At 31.6% G+C, this 17,204-nt stretch overlaps 3 protein-coding genes across 3 annotated transcripts; all 3 read left to right on the top strand.

Annotated features, from left to right (window-relative positions):
• LOC130500080 (uncharacterized) lies at positions 1–2,827 on the top strand. Its single transcript, XM_056994799.1, has 5 exons — positions 1–322; positions 685–879; positions 964–1,101; positions 1,202–1,291; positions 2,664–2,827. Exons 2-4 carry the CDS (start codon positions 685–687, stop codon positions 1,280–1,282), a joined length of 414 nt encoding a protein of 137 aa, XP_056850779.1. The 5' UTR covers positions 1–322; the 3' UTR covers positions 1,283–1,291; positions 2,664–2,827.
• LOC130497058 (glutathione S-transferase T3-like) lies at positions 1,563–2,385 on the top strand. Its single transcript, XM_056989921.1, has 2 exons — positions 1,563–1,570; positions 1,800–2,385. The coding sequence occupies exons 1-2, from the start codon at positions 1,563–1,565 to the stop codon at positions 2,383–2,385; spliced, it is 594 nt and encodes a 197-aa protein (XP_056845901.1).
• Positions 2,828–4,031: 1,204 nt separating the features above from the next.
• LOC130497060 (uncharacterized) lies at positions 4,032–4,505 on the top strand. The gene has a single exon (XM_056989923.1). It carries the CDS (start codon positions 4,032–4,034, stop codon positions 4,503–4,505), a length of 474 nt encoding a protein of 157 aa, XP_056845903.1.
• The last annotated feature ends 12,699 nt before the right edge of the window (positions 4,506–17,204 follow it).

Genomic DNA, 17,204 nt, shown 5'->3' on the forward strand with positions numbered 1-17,204 from the left:
TTAGTGGTTCTTAAGGGGTTCATGGGCTCGGGTTCATAGGGCCGGAAGAGAAAAAAAAATAGAAAAATGGGCTAATTAGTGTGACCCGTCTCTTAGCGGTGATCCGTCCGTAGCCGAGTTCAAGGCACGTGTCGCGCTGAGATTGGGCCCGTGTTTTCGAGTTGAAGCGGAGTAATTCGCGAAACCTTTCATTTTCTTTTATTCCGCAAAAGCTAGGGTTTCTTTCTCGTCTAGGCGATTCAGAGGCGATTCTCGTGCGACGACGATTCCCGGAGCTTTTCACCATCAAATCGACGACGAACGGTTTCCTCCACGAGCTCAGGTTAGTATCTAGTACATTCGCGGTTATTTTGAAGCGTTTTGGGCAGGGAAGGGTTGTCGGCGATTCTTAATCGATTTAGGGTTTTCGTAGTTGGGTTCAAAATCGTGTTGGGGCTTTCAATTAATCTTCATGCGGGGTTGTATTAACCGACTCATGGTTGGTTTGTCTGGGATTAAAAATTGATTTGGGGATTTAGGGTTAGGGTTCGAAATTGATAAAGGGTTACGGTTCTTAATCCATTATATGGGTCTCGTTTAAGGGTTTTTAATCGTCATGACGGGTTGATCTCATATTTTTCTATATACTTTGATGACTTTGATGACTTTGATGACTTTTCTTATTTTTTTGTGTGTCTGCTACAGATGGATCCCGCAGCAGAGAGAAGAGACATGAAGAGGAACATTGAGTACAACAACAGCTTGCAATATGTGGCTGATTCGGAGTACGGGATACCGACAAGGTGTTACTGTGGTGGGAGAATGATTGACGAGGTTCAGGGGAAGGAGGAGAGAGACATTCTTCCTGGGAAGCGCTTCTTCACATGCATAAACTACCAGGTAATAATCTATATTTCTGTTTTTTTATGTTCTTTTTCTTATACTGATTTTGATGAATTGTTTTTTTTTTATGGTTTAACCAAGGCTGATGGGCTCCATTATCGTCAGCCTTGGGTTCATGGTGTCCAGGAGGAGATCGAGAAGCTCACTAACCGCCTGCAGGCGGCTGAGAAGGTGATCAAGGAGGTGCCCATCCTCAGTCAACAGATTGAGTCACTTGAGGTAATATCTTCTCTCTTCATTGCATTGCTTATCTCTTTTGGTGTTTCATTAGTGAAGAAAACGTATTAACTCATTTTCTTTTTGTTGTTTACATGTCCAGGAACAGGTTAAGAGGTTCTCTGGCCAGGTGGATGTTCTCAGTGTGAAAGTCGCTGACCTGGAGATGGTCTGCTTCGATTGAAAAGCAAAGGTAAGACTCAACTCTCGATTACTGTTTGTGTGTCTTCGTTTCCTGCAATTGTGTTTATTCTTTTTTTTTTTTAATATGTTAAGCGTATATAAACTGAACTACAAGTAGTTCAGTTTATAAACTATAAACTAGAAGCTTAAAGTATAACTAAAACTACAACTAGAAGCTTAAAGTATAACTAGACCTACAACCTTAAACTACAACTAGAAGCTTATTAAAATCGATCATAAATTCTATCTGTTTGTTGGTTGGTTGCTGTGGTGTGATTAATATGGAATTGTACTGAGGTTTTAAAAAATGTTTGCAGTGATTTGATAGTTAGAGTTTAATGAAGTTGTTGTGTGATCAATGTTTGGTAGTTAGAGATAAATGTAGTAGCAAATAGTAGTTTAAAAAGATAGCAAAGCCACTTCTAAAACACACACATATCAAACCCAAACCGAAACCAAAGACGCAAGTGGACAACCAAAGAAGACGTTGTGCTCATCAGTGCTTGGTTGAACACCAGCAAGGATGCCATCGTCAGTACTGACCAGAAGGCCGGAGCATTTTGGAAGAGAATCGTCGACTACGTCAACGGAAGCCCTCAGCTCAGTGGCGCCGTCCCTAGAGAGTGGAGTCAGTGTAAGCAGAGGTGGGGGAGAATCAACGAGCAGGTGTGCAAGTTTGTCGGCTGCTATGAAGCAGCTGTGAGGGAGCAAGCGAGTGGCCAAAACGAGAATGATGTCATGAAGGCTGCCCATGACATCTTCTTGAATGACCTTGGCATCAAGTTCAGCCTTGAACATTGTTGGAGAGAACTACGCTTCGATCAGAAATGGAAGTCACTCGCTGTGCCCAAAGAAGGTCCCAAGGAGAAAAGGAAGGAGGTGGTGGCTGAGGAGGAAGCTGCGGATGTTCGGCCTCCTGGTGTCAAGGCTTGCAAAGCAGCCAAACGCAAGAGGCAGGGTTATGATGAAATACATAGCATGCTTGCTGTGAAAAAGGAGATACAGCAACAGAAACTCCTTGAGCGTCTCCTTGCCAAAGACCCTACCCATCTAACTGCAAGCGAAATCACCCTCATGGAGAAACTCATTTCTGAAATGATTTGAGATGGGTAATATGATAGCTTAACTTGGATAATATGATAGCTTAAGTTGGATAATATGATAGCTTAAGTTGTGGTTCATTTGGATAATATGATAGCTTAAGTTGTTCGTTTGATTGCTGTTTCTTGTGGTTCATTTGGTTACTTGATCTCGTGGTTCATTCGTTTGCTTGATCTTGTGGTTCATTTGGTTGGTTGATCTCGTGGTGATCTTGTGGTTCATGTTGGTTGCTTGCTGTTGTGCTCATCAGTATATAATTTTTTTTTTCTTTTGTCTTGCAGGTCACGGGCTGGAGTTGAAGTTGTATGGCAGGAAGGGAATGCACATGTTTATTAGCTTTATGGTTGTTGTGTTTCACGGGAAAGTGTAGAATTTTGTTTCTTTCTACACTTCATTTCAATTAACTTGTCTTGTTTCTTTGTACTTTGTACTTGTTTGGTTGCTCACGGGTAGCAACCACATGATTTGAACTTGTATCGGCAATGTAGTGTCTTGACTCTGCCAACTCTATATATATCGGCAATGTAGTGTCTTCATAAATTTGCTCTCTATCACTCTTCTCTCCTCTCTATTTGAACTTGTATCGGCTATACCACTCTGCTCTCTATCACTCTTCTCTCCTCTCTATTTGAACTTGCAAAATTAATACCACTCTGCTCTCTATCACTCTTCTCTCCTCTCTATTTCAACTTGTATCGGCTTTACCACTCCTCTCTCCAACAACCCTATCAACAACACTCTTCTCTCCAACAACACAATCAACAACAAGTATACTCTTCTCTCTATCACTCTTCTCTCTATCACTCTTCTCTATATTAAACTTGTGAATAATTTATTTTTTTTTCCAATAAAATTTATGTATCTTATTAAACTATTGAAGAATTTAATTTTTTTCCAAAAAAGAATTGTTTCTTATTAAACTTGTGAATAATTTATTTTTTTTTCCAATAAAATTTATGTTTCTTATTAAACTATTGAAGAATTTAATTTTTTTTTCCAAAAAAGAATTGTTTCTTATTAAACTTGTGAATAATTTATTTTTTTTTCCAATAAAATTTATGTATCTTATTAAACTATTGAAGAATTTAATTTTTTTTCCAAAAAAGAATTGTTTCTTATTAAACTTGTGAATTTTTTCCAATAAAATTTATGTTTCTTATTAAACTATTGAAGAATTTAATTTTTTTTCCAAAAAAGAATTGTTTCTTATTAAACTTGTGAATAATTTATTTTTTTTTCCAATAAAATTTATGTTTCTTATTAAACTATTGAAGATTTATATTTTTCCATTTTTGTTTTGTATGAAGGAAGAAGTGTTCAAGTGATGTCTTTCTCATCAGATGATGCAGCAGATAAACTAATTGAAGATACGGTTGACCAACATGTTGATAATTTTATCGACCAACAAATTAACAAGCCGAAGAGACGAGCTTATATCGAAAGACATAGGGAGCAAGGCCACGAAGACCTTTGGAACGACTATTTCAGTGAAAATCCTACATACCCACCTTTGGATATGGCACGCATTTTTCGGTTTACCAAGTACCCTCAACGATATTAATGTTCTCGATCGGTCACAAGTTTTTTCTGACATTATACAAGGTCGAGCTCCTAAAGTTAATTTCACGGTCAACGGCCACAATTATCGTATGGCGTACTACCTTACAGACGGAATCTATCCGAAATGGTCAACATTTATCCAATCCATCCCACTACCTCAAGGTCTCAAAGCTGAGCTTTTTGCTGAAAAACAAGAATCCGCCAGAAAAGATGTCGAACGTGCTTTCGGAGTTTTGCAATCGAGGTTTGCAATAGTTAAAAATCCGGCTCTACTATGGGACAAGGAAAAGATTGGAAAGATTATGAGAACTTGTGTCATACTACACAATATGATAGTAGAGAACGAACGAAACACATATACTCTGTCTGATACATCTGAGTTCGAGTCGGGAGAGTCAAGCAGGAGTTCACAGGTGGAAATATCGCAACCTACGGACTCCCCTTCCAACTTTGTTAATAGGCATGGCATTCAAGCTCAAATTCGGGATCAACAGAAACATGATCGTTTGAAAGCCGATTTAGTTGAAAATATATGGCAAAAATATGGTAATCTAGATGAATAATCTTTGTATGTTTTTTAATTTCCATTGTATTAAATAAAAAAAAAATTTAAAATTTAAAAAAAAAAATTTAATATTATTTTATTCTTATGAACCCCATTTTCGGGTTCACTAATAAAAGAACAAAATTAATACGGGTTCGTCACTATTCACGGATCCACATAAAACAATAAAAAAATCCCTATGAACCCCCTCTTGGGGGTCACTAATGAGCATGCTCTAAGTGTTCTTCCACGTTAAAATAAACACAGAAGTGTCTCTTCAGTATTAGATTATTGTTTAATGTTTGGTCCTGAGTTTGATATGGGCCAAGCCTAGTTCTAAGCATGGGTTTGAAACTTCCGCCTAACATTAGCCATTTCGAAACCCTTAAGATTTATCAAATGTAGTGAATCTTTTGGCGGTGACACAAGAGTTGACAATTCTTGATTTCTTGTGTATGTTTTAGGAATGTTGTTTTTGTTGAATGGTAAAAGAGAAAAGGAGGAAAAGAAGAAAGTGATACAGTGACAGGACTGTGAAATAGGCATCAATTAGATCACAAAGCGACTGGGGGATGTTTTGTCGTTGATTGGTCCCCTACTCGTGACAGTCATTCGTTTCTTACCATATCCCTTTGGGTCCCATCTCCCATTCTTGACACGTCACTTCTTCCGTCTGACATTTTCCAACACCTTCTTTCTTTTTAGTCCTTTTGACTTTCAGTATTTATCTTTTAGTTCATTAGTTTGTTTGTTACTTCTTATTCTTAACCCCAAAATATGAACTATATTTTTGTGTATACCATAACCTTACATGACTAGTTCTAAGGGCCGGCTTAGAGGAGAAGCCACCCAAGCTAAAGATTAGGACATCCAAATTAATGACGCATATTTTCAAAAAAAAATTATTAGTATTGATAAATAAATAAATTTTGTGGTTTTTTTTGTTAAAATATTACTTATTAGGCATTTTTAGTTAGAATAAGATTTGTTAGACTTTTCATCCAAATTAATGGGGCATATTTTTCAAAAAAAAATTATTAGTATTGATAAATAAATAAATTTTATGGTTTTTTTGTTAAAATAGGCATTTTTAGTCAAAATAAGATTTGTTGGATTTTTTAACAATTTTATGAATTTGTTAAAAATTAAATATATGAATTCGAAAGGTATGAAAAAACTTTTGGATTTTTGTTTGATTTAAAAAAGCTAAGAGATGCAAGTGAGGATACATTGAGAGCATCATGTCTGAATCTGGAAGCTTCTTTACGCAATTGTACTCATTCAGACATAGTTGGTGATGATTTGTTTATGGAACTAAAAATTCTTCGAGAATCAATACCCGAAGTAGTTCGAAAGCCTATTGAAGTGCTTGATTTTTTGAAAAGAATGGAGGATTGTTATCAAAACACAGAAATTGCTTATCGCATATTGTTAACCATTCCGGTGTCGGTCGCCACAGCTGAAAGAAGTTTTTCGAAGTTGAAGCTAATAAAGAATTATTTGTGGTCTACCATGTCACAAGAAAAGTTAAATGGATTGGCAATGTTATCAATTGAGACAGTTATGGTTGAAAGACTTGACTATATAAATCTAATGGATGATTTTGCAGGGAAAAATGCAAGAAGATCTATATTTCAACATTAAGTATTCTTAATATCAATGTTTTTTAGTAGGCTATGGAATTTGATTTTTCTAAATAAAAATTAAGTTGTTTTTTATACTGTTTTGTGGTTTTGATAAATTATGTACAAAGTGTTGACAAGAAAAATTATGTATAAGGTGTTGACAAAAAAAAATTATGCACAAGAGCATAATTTTAAATTTGGATTGAGGCAATATAAAAAGTTAATCCGGCATTGTGGGGCTTAAGGCAACACTCTAATAACACATGTAACCGAGACATGTATTGGTCATTTATCCCATAACTTTACACACTCTAATAACACATGTACGAACATTTTCTTTAATGCGAAAAATATCTACAAAAATGTGATGATGAAAAGAAAGTTAAGCGAATATATTATGACATGTATATAATCTTTGATGGTTACTAATTATATATTTGTAAAAGTTGTACAATCTCTTATCATTTTTTGTTACTATTTATATCATTTCTGCTATAAATACTTTGTGTTATGCAGTTATCCTTAATTCGAATCTATCTTATTAAAACAGAAACATTATGTTGGACCTAACATTTATTTTGTAAGTTTTTAAATTAAATACATATTTATACTTTATAGTTAAACCTACATTAAATCACTAATGTTTCTTTCTTTATACTACTATCAATGTTTCCAAACAATATACTTATTTCTTTATACTACTATCAATGTTTCCAAACAATATATTTTATATACTACTATCAATGTTTCCAAACAATACAATAATTAATCTTAGTTATTTTATATCCATCATTTTCTCTTTAAAATTTTGTAAAAACATCATAATTTCATAAATTACAAAATAATGAACTTTAAAGTTGGATTATAAGATTACAAATTATGAAACTATTACAATTTCAATCAAATTAGATTACATATCAGTCATCCATCAGTTCAATCGGTTAGTTTCGGATTTTAGTGACTTTTTAATATGAATATTTAAAAAAACTAAGTTGAATTGTTAGATCTCCGGATTAATCGGTATAATCCCAATCGGGTTAAATTTAAAAACATTGATTTAAATGCAAAAATATTTTAAATACACACTCTTTAAAAGTTAACAAAATATTTGTTAAGTTATTACTGAAATTTTTTATCGTAAAATATTCCGCGCTTCCAAAGCGCGGGTCAAGATCTAGTATTATGTTAATCTCACAACCTTCTATACGTTTATAGTGTGGAAAAACTATGTGCACGGTTGAATTATAGTGTTAGTCAATCTTTGATCTAATCATTGACACGTTATTATAATGAATAATTTTCTGGAAAACTAAAGCATATGACGATATACATAACTGATTGAACAATCAAATTTATTTTAAAAAAAAATATTTTCTTGGAAAGTAAAACAAAAATGAAATTAAAGTACTAAAATGAGCAATACCCTAGATAGCCCTAAATTTTTTAATATAACTCATAAGGATCAAAAGTGACCAAAATATTTCGTTAAAAACTATATATATATATATATACACTTATACCTATATAATTAACTAATTTATTAAAAGTTCAATAATAAATTTTAAAATAGTTTCAAAAAATATTTTTTCCTTTTTTTTTCCCGGGGATTGCAGTTGAAAGCTAGAGCTATTCGACTCGCACTGCTCACAATTAGCGCTTCCTTTGCCCTTATGGGAATAAAAAATCCTTTGTTGGAGACTGCAAATGCGGTTTCATAACTTTTGTATTTACTGGCCTACGAGCTCCGGAGCTGGAGGGTGCTGCAAAAGATGGCAGAGGCCATGCTCATAATCTCATATTCTCATTTTTCCTCCTCTAGCCTTTGAAGTTGATCTTCAATGGTTTTGGGATTAGCTAGAATAATATTCAGATCCATCTTTCTTGTCTATGCCAAATACAGACTACAAGAATGTGATATTTATAGGCTCTAGCGAAGCAGCTATTTTCAGATATTGTTCCAAGTAAAAAATTCACTCCCAACAGCACACACTAGTGGAATTCTTTCCTAGCAGGAAGCAAGCCCGTATGGTGTTATTAACTCTCTAACAGTCACTACTGAGCAGCACTGAAGCATAGTGTGATGTAGGAGAGTGTGCTATGAAGAAGAAGATTAGGCTTAGGTAAATGAAGAACAAGCCAATGATGGTAGGAACTAGATGGCGTGTGCTTCGGTCGACTTTAAAAAAGATTTTTTTTATAATTGAAAATAAAAGAATTTTGGAAAAGTTATAAAAGTTTCAATTTGAAAACATATAAAAAATATTATTTTTAATTTATTATTTATATTTATATTTATATACATGAGATATAAGAGTTTTTTGCCTCTTTAATGAAATATATTTTGGTCATTTTCTTTTTTTGTGACAAAAATTAAAAAAAAAAATATATTGGAGATAATTATCTTACTAAAATTGACTGGAATTTATTGAAATTCCTAAAATCTGAGTCTCAATGATCTATATTGTTTTAAACAATCCTCTAATATGTTGACTAAGCTATAGTGGAACAAATACAGCATATTGTTATTTTCCAAATTTTTAATATTTTCTCTGTTTCTTAATAGATGAAATTTTGTCTACTTACACATATATTAAATTTTTATTTTTGTTTTAAAAAATCATCGACAATATAATTTAAAACTAAATTATTTAATTATAAACAAAATAATAAAAATGCAATTGGTTATATAGTTTTTGATAAAGTGAAAAACATCATTTATTGTAAAACAAAAACAATTACCTAAAACACCATCAAAACGGATGGAGTATATACGAGAATGTGTATGTATATGAGTTTTTGTGTTTGTACGTATCTCGGTTGTCTGCTTTATTGATTACGGAAGGGATAGAAAGAAGGAGCCGTTGGTTCCCGCGAGAATTTCGCCTTATTATCCGTTATCCTGTATGAGAACAATTATGTTATTTATGTCTTCTCCACTATCTGCATTATATTCTTTTCGTTCATCTGAATCAACGGAATTTTTATATTAAATAATCACATTAACTAGACATGTCTCTGTATCAAATATTAGAAAACTGATTGACGTTATTGAATTATTCATGACAAGTTTTTATTTATTATTCTCAAATCTATATGTACTCAACTACTCATACATTCATGCATCCTCTTTCGCATTGACGTTTGAATTAACGTTGATGGGACCCAAACCACAGCTTTCCCCATGCAAAAGCTCCTCGAGCTACTCAGTTAACACTGCAAATAACAAGCTTCTTCCACTTTTTGTTTTACATTTCTTAGCTAAAAGTTTGATAGCTGGTACCTTTTCTACCCATGTAGATTATACATGTGTTTTGATAAAAAAGAAGAAGATTATACATGTGTTAGAAAATAAACTAATTGTAAATGCATGACAAATTTTAGTAAATTGAAGGCCTAAAACAAAGTTTTCTTCTTATTATCTTTTGTTTTATCAAGGCATTTATGAATGTTCAATGCTTATTTTCCAGTAGCGAATTATACATATACGTTTCATTCATTAATTTTCTCAAAATTTTATAAAGTACTACTAGTTTCTACTCGTGTACCAGATACACCACAAAATGTGAACCTCGACAACCATTAAAAACCAATATGATTTTAAGAAAATTCTACATGTCTTGAAAATGCTATGTTTTCACACACAAATAAACTTTCTTATCCTTAAAATGGCTTTTGTTTTTGAAATTACAGGTTATATTTTGAAAACAAGACAAATAAAAGGGAGCAAAAAGAGATTTCTAATGAGGTGAAAACAAGGAGCGGCAACTTTACTGGTCACTTTCTTGTTTCTCAGTATAGCATCTTTACAACATTTGGCGATAATATTAGATCCGACGGTAGGCAAAGCAGCAGAGATCCAACAAATCAAATGTTAACATAACGACACGTTGAAGAGAGAGTGTGTACGCTGGTCCAAATTTGAAATGATAATGTAATGATGGATTAATAATATATACTTTTGACATTCTATGGACTCTGTGCTCTTCTGTTCGTACGACAGTAAATAATATCGAGCAGTGTTTCAGTCTCTGCCTCAAACGCAGAGAGAAAGAGAGAGAGAGTGACATAAGCGAGCAAAAAATATTTATTTGTCATATATAGCTCATGTTAAAATTACTTTCATCTTTTCTGGTCAAAAATGTTACTTTCACTTATATCCTAAAGAATTACTTACATTTACATAAATTTATAACTTGTAGCAGTTAAGGGAGATATACCACCATTGCTAATATTATTTCAAAATGTTTAACATACCACTTCTATTTGAAATATGTAGTATTTAAAATAGAACATGCAAATTAAGAAATTCACTTTAAACATAATTGAAATATTAATTTATATTAATTCAACAAATGTAAATTTTTGTGACAAAATTAAATTTACTTAAAAATCTAAAATTATTTTATATTTTGAAACATCAAATATTTCTAAAACATATTATTACTATAGTATTTTTTTGAATAAAAGAACATATTATATTTTGAAACACATTAAACCAAGTGAATTTATGTTTAAGGGGAAAATCAATTAAATTTGCGAGAGCCCAAGGAAGAAAGAGGGAGTACGAACTTGTGACATATCTCCTTATGCCATTTAATATTATTCACTACATATATATATATATATATATATATATATATATATATATATATATATATATATAATTTAGTTTTCCTTTATAATACCTTCAACTTTAATATGTTAAAACCAAAAATACTCTTGAACTTGTATACATTTAAGATATATTTAAAATTGAGTTGACACTTAATTACACCTACTTAATCAAGCAAAAACATAATATCATTTTTATATTTAAATAACATAGATTAATTAAATATTGTTTAGCTAGCTTTATTTATAATATATGGGTATTTCAAACTTTAGAAAGACGATGACTAATCGATAAAGAAGATGTATCTCACGGATGAATCTTCTTTCTTGATAGTCAAATGAGTTCTATAGTATGGTCTCATAGCTTTTTGATAAAATATCGTGAAATTGCTTCAAATCCAGACTATTAAACTTCCTAAAATCTGCTTAGCACTTAAAAAAAAATCTGTTTACCACTAAACTACCTTGTTTAATTAGTTTTGCGTGGACATAATATCGTTCGCAGAATACTATGTGATAATAACATTTAATAGTTTAGATGAGTGAGTGGGTATATGTTACAATTATTGGTGAATGATTACTACCTTTTGCATGCTTTCATATTTTTTGCTTTCAAAACTTTACTATAAAATTTATATATTAATAAAATATTTCGTATGTTTCACTTTGCACGTGACATGATAGTGACAAGGCCGTGTTTTAGTTGTCAAATGCTAATACCCATAGAGCAGTGTTTTAAAAACCTGATCCGCTAGCAAACGAAAATATTTTGGGTCATGGATCATTATGATTCGACTGGATTCAAACCGGGTTCAATCGGGCTTGGTTGTATTAAAGTGAATTTAATGATACTTCATAAATAATATGTATATTCTTATAAATATAGATCATATAAAATAAAATGTTTCAATAGATATAATGTTTAGAGATTTTTTAAAATAACAACTAAAATATAACAAAAGTAAGAAAAAATTTAATAGTTCAAATCTAAAATCAATACAAAAACACATTTAAACTTAATTATCGAGATATTTATCATTCTAAACATCATCACTTTTGAAAACAATTATATGCACATTATTTAAAAAAAATATATTTTGAACTAAAACAATTGTTTTATTATCTTAAAATTATACAAATTTTAAAACGTAAATATTTTAATTATTAAAGTATTCAACACAAGTGATCATGAAATAAAATTTAATCAAAGTGAAAAGTAGACAAAAAAATATCTTGACGTGAAAATTAAACTTCGAGAATCTTGTAATTTGTGAGTTGTAAAGACGTAAAAAACGAGAGACAATACTTTATTAATCTTTCATATGTTCTATTTTTACTTTTTAAAAATAAAATTTAATTGTTTTATTAACAAAAATGTGATTTATATACGAATCGGAGTTAGGCTAGTTTGTTGGGTCGCCGGTTCCCAGGTTTTTTGACGGTTTGATATGAGTTTTTAATCGGTTCAAATTTAGTTGAATTTTTGGTATTAACCTAACCCGGATTATTATCATGTTCATGGTTCAACTTGGTCCGACCGCCGGTCCGGGTTTAAAAACACTCCATAGAGTAAAGACCACCATATTAATTAATTTTTTCTTCAAGAATTTGGATGATCATGATATTAATTTCATTTCGAACTAGGAGGAATTCGGCAAAATGTTTTGATATTAAAGGGTATCATGGATTATAGGTCCCATGTTCAGTTACTTTTTTTTAACGTCTGATTAATTATGTTATTACAATGTTGAAAAATATTATATAAACGATTTTACAGCCGACAGTTGTACCACCATATAAGAATGCACGTCTGACTGCGTCTCCGAGCCGCCCTATGAGATCCATGTTCGATGATACGCCATGTATCATGCTGAAGACCTCTTGTAATATTTTTCTCTATAATATGCATAATTTGTGTTTTCTGGGATTTGAATCATAGATTTTTTGCGTAAAAGCATTAGTGAACTCTTAGTCAAACCATTAAAGGGGTTTCCACATCCAATGTTCAGTTACTACGGGCAAGGTTTTAATTACAAAAAAAAAACTGAATACTCACGGCCACAGTACAACTGGGTAATGTATTATTTGGTATATGAATAATAACTTTTAACAAGTTTACAGATATTGCTTGATCTAATCACAGTTAAGAGAAAATATATATACTAAATAATAAAGTTTTGATCGCATTAGGATGCTTTTGATTAATATAGGAGAATTTAAATCTTCTGATTTAGGAGAAATTTAAAACTTCGAGATCGGAAAAAGAATATAGTTTAACAACAAATAATCTATGAGAGGAGTTAGTGGAAGATAAATTTAGGTAGAATTGGTTGATTATAAGATCAAGAGATTTGTTAAAGTTATAAAGAATCCTAATAAATTTTTTATATTTTAAAAAGTCCATGAAATTATTTTTCCACAATGATTTTAAGAATTTTGAGGATATATGCAATATTGTGAAAGTTTGTTTCATGAGTTAAAATGTTAAGAATCAAATCCCAATAACACTACTTTTTCATAGAATTATAGAATCATTAAAACTCAAACTTTTTGAATAACAATAAATTGTATATGTCATTAAATAATCATTAAACCAATAACATTTGATTTAATAAGAATTTTATAATTCATTAACCAATAACTATAGATTTTGAAAATTCTTACAATAATTATAAGTATAGCTCTCACTAACACTCCCTAAGTGGAAATTACCATGATATGAAGTTTAAACTGTCACATTATAAATAGTTGAACCTAGTACCTTACAATTGTGGTACAACCGTACGACAGACTTTTCAAATTCTAGTTGGTTCAAATTTCACAAGTGATGGAAATATCTATAACAACGTCTTAATCAGAAGCCAGCCCGATATGCTACTCAAGTTATATAAGAAACGATCACGACATATATACACTAAAAAGCCATACCTCAACAACCTTGGCAGAAATAAGCTATCAAACCAGCTGGGTTAGTTTCCTAACTCAACAAAGCTCCAAGGCCAAGTGGATCTGATGTAGGACTTAGTTTGTTATCTTACATTCTCCTCTCAAACTAAGGATCACATCGGATAATTAGATAAGGAGTGTCTAATATATAAAGAGAAGTCCAACTATATTAGTACGAGGCTTTTTGGGATAGAAACCAAAAGTAAATCCATACGGACTTGCCATTAAGGCTCAAAATATACTATATCATACTAATTGGACAATAAAGATTTGGACATGGTTTTGACAATCCTAACAATTGGTATCAGAGCTGAGGTACGGATCCTTTGAAGAGCGCATGAACGAGATGATGAAAACGATGGGATACATCGATAAGATCATCGCAATGATGAATCAAGGGTCTCTCGAGAGTGAGAAAACTGAAGAAGAAGTGACAAAAAAATCAGAGGTTATTGTGAGTGATGAACCGATCTTGAATCAGATCCAGCCGGTGACGACGAAGGAAGGTAAGAACGAGATCCCACTGATTGAATCAGATATTAAAACAGAGGTGATGGCCTGTGACGGAGAAAAAGCATATCTTGCATCCATGGACGACGGTTCCGAAAAAGCTCAATCCGATGAGAAAACAGAGAATATGAAGAAGAAAAATAAGTGGTGGAAGAAACAAACCGTACATGTGATGAAAATCAATGCTGACAGATCTCTTAAGAAGAGCGTAAGGATTCTGAACCCGAGTCTGTTAATGATTGTACAGGAGAAGAACTATCTGACAACGCAAAAGATGGTATCTGAAGTCTATTTGGTGCTAGAGGAAAGGGGATAGAAGATGATCTGGTTACATTCATGGAGAAGCTGTTTCAGAAGCAGAGAAATAGTACAAAGAAGAAGAAGACGAGATGGAAACCAATGGATATTCAAAAATGTTCAGGGAACATATCTAAATCAGATGAAAATATGAGGATTGTTCTTGGTCATAGAAAGAACACACCTAGACGAGAAACAGCAGCAGCTGGACATTAAACATGGAAATAATAACATGGAGCACGATCTATAGAGAGATTACTCTGTTCTTACTAAGGTTGATCTCAGAGAAAAGATGATAGACAAATCGATAATCTCTGTGAGATGTTCTTGCTTTCAAAAGCTGATGCAACTGTACTCCTTAAGAAACTCCAATGGGACTTGCAACATGTTTCAGAACGTTTGAGTGAAAACAAGGAGAACCTATTGTTGGGATTGTCAAACCCATGTTCAACTCTATATTATCTGATAGTACGATATTGTCCACTTTGAGCCTTAATGGCAAGCCCGCATGGATTTACTTTTGGTTTTTATCCCAAAAGGTTTCGTACTAATATAGTTGGATTTCTCTTTATATATTAGACACTCCTTGTCTAATTATGGCAAGCCCGCATGGATTTACTTTTGTTATCTCACACTTATACCATCTAGATGGTTTTAAAGATGTCATACCATGCACAAGCATCCAGTGAATCAAGCGGATCCTCTCTTGTTCACACTTGCCATATTTGGAGTCATTTATCATTAATTCTCAACAGCTCTTTCCAAGTCAAGTATGTATGATTTCGATCAATATTTCAAAGACTTTTTCTTGGGTTCACCAACCAATAAAAAGTTGTTATTTTAAATCTAGTATCTTTTAATTAAGGAAACAAAAATAACTTGCCAAATTATATTATGCTTTTAAAATAAATAAAAAAGATTAAATAAATAAAAATAACAATAGTTCTCAATAAAGATTATTTTAAAAAATATTTATTTATAAGATTTGGAGTTTAGTGTTTAAAATTTATAGTTTAGATCAATCTATCCAAATGTTTAGTGTTTTTCCAAGGATTAGGGTTTACCTTGGGTTTAGGGTTTACCCAAGGGTTTAGGGTTTAGGATTAGAGTTTAGGGTTTAGTGTTTTGTTGACAACATGTTTAGTGTTTTTTCCAAGGGTTTATGGTTTATTCAAGGGTTTAGGGTTTATGATTAGAGTTTAGGGTTTAGTATTAGAGTTTAGGGTTTATTATTAGAGTTTAGGGTTTAGTGTTTTGTTGACAACATTAATTTTTTTTAATTCGTTTTTATATACTATTTTTATTTATTTTTAAATTTTATTTTGAAAAAATAATATAATTTGACAAATTATTTGTTTTCTTAATTAAAAGATACTGAATCTAAAATGACAAGTTTTTATTGGTTGGTTATTCTAAAGGTTCACTTAAAGGTTCACTCAAGGAGGTGAATCCAAGAATAACTCTATTTCAAAACCGTCCAGATACAAATCCAGCATCACAGCCTTTGAATCAAGTAACTTGATCTCACAAATCCTCCAACAGCTAGTTTCTTGATTTTCTTTGATTTGTTTCCTAATTTCCTATATATTATTCGTGAAGTGATTTCACACATGTCATCTCTACAATCATTTTCATCAAAAAATGTGAAAAATATACTAGAATTGATTATATGACTTATGGTTAAATGTGACATGACATACTATATTTAATGTTTTTTTTGACAACGACTACATTTAATGTTGATTTCAGTTTTTTGGTAATAATCGAAATATTATTTAAAGATGGAGGAATGGATATCTACAAATTTGAGAAATATCATTTATTTCTTTTGATATTTACAAATTCGAGAAATTCTGTCCAGTTTTATATTTTGATAATTATATCAATTGTATTTTATGTTATACAAGTTAATTTAATATATCTTAACCAAAATAAATAAATGAAAATCTATCTTAGCTATGATTTTAAATATAACTTAAATATAATTTTAAGGAAATCAAAGTATTTTTATCTTAATTTTATGTTTAACTAAATTAGTATTTATATTAAATATTGGTTTCAAATAATAAAGTCTAGAACATTAAAAAAAATATTTTTAAATATAATTTAAATTTTTATTGCCGCACATGGTGCATAAAAACACCTAGTTCCTATATAATATCAGTTAATTCTTCATTGTTAATATATCAAATATTTTATTATTTTGCCTTTGCAAACTGCAAAGTAATCCAAATTTTATTTTCTTAACACTTGTATATTCCTAGCGTTATACAACTACTTGGTTTGGTAAAAATAAACCACTTCACTTCATCGATCATCCACCATATTTGAAAGAGAGCATTGTACAACCAACTTTCAACTCCATATATATCATCCACAAGTACTATAAGACCATCAATTTGAATTTTACATCAAGGCATAGAAGGTATGCCTTACGTAAGTACAGTAGAAAGATTAATGTATACCATGATTCACTAAAGATTAGCAGGCTTTCACAAAGACAATAAATGAAAATATGGCTAAAAAGGATATTTGTAAAGAGCTCATGTATAATCTGGCTGCAGTGGTTAAGGTCTACTTGGTTTACAATATGTAATATGCTTATCTAAGAACAACATGTATTAAGAGTGCGAATCTATATTATTGTTCTAGTAGCAATGCGTATCATTGATCTTGACTTATTATCGTTTGGTATATGTCGTCGGTTGTTTGAGTTAATCCGGGAATAT

Source organism: Raphanus sativus, chromosome 1, assembly GCF_000801105.2.
Source record: "Raphanus sativus cultivar WK10039 chromosome 1, ASM80110v3, whole genome shotgun sequence".
Taxonomy (NCBI): domain Eukaryota; kingdom Viridiplantae; phylum Streptophyta; class Magnoliopsida; order Brassicales; family Brassicaceae; genus Raphanus; species Raphanus sativus.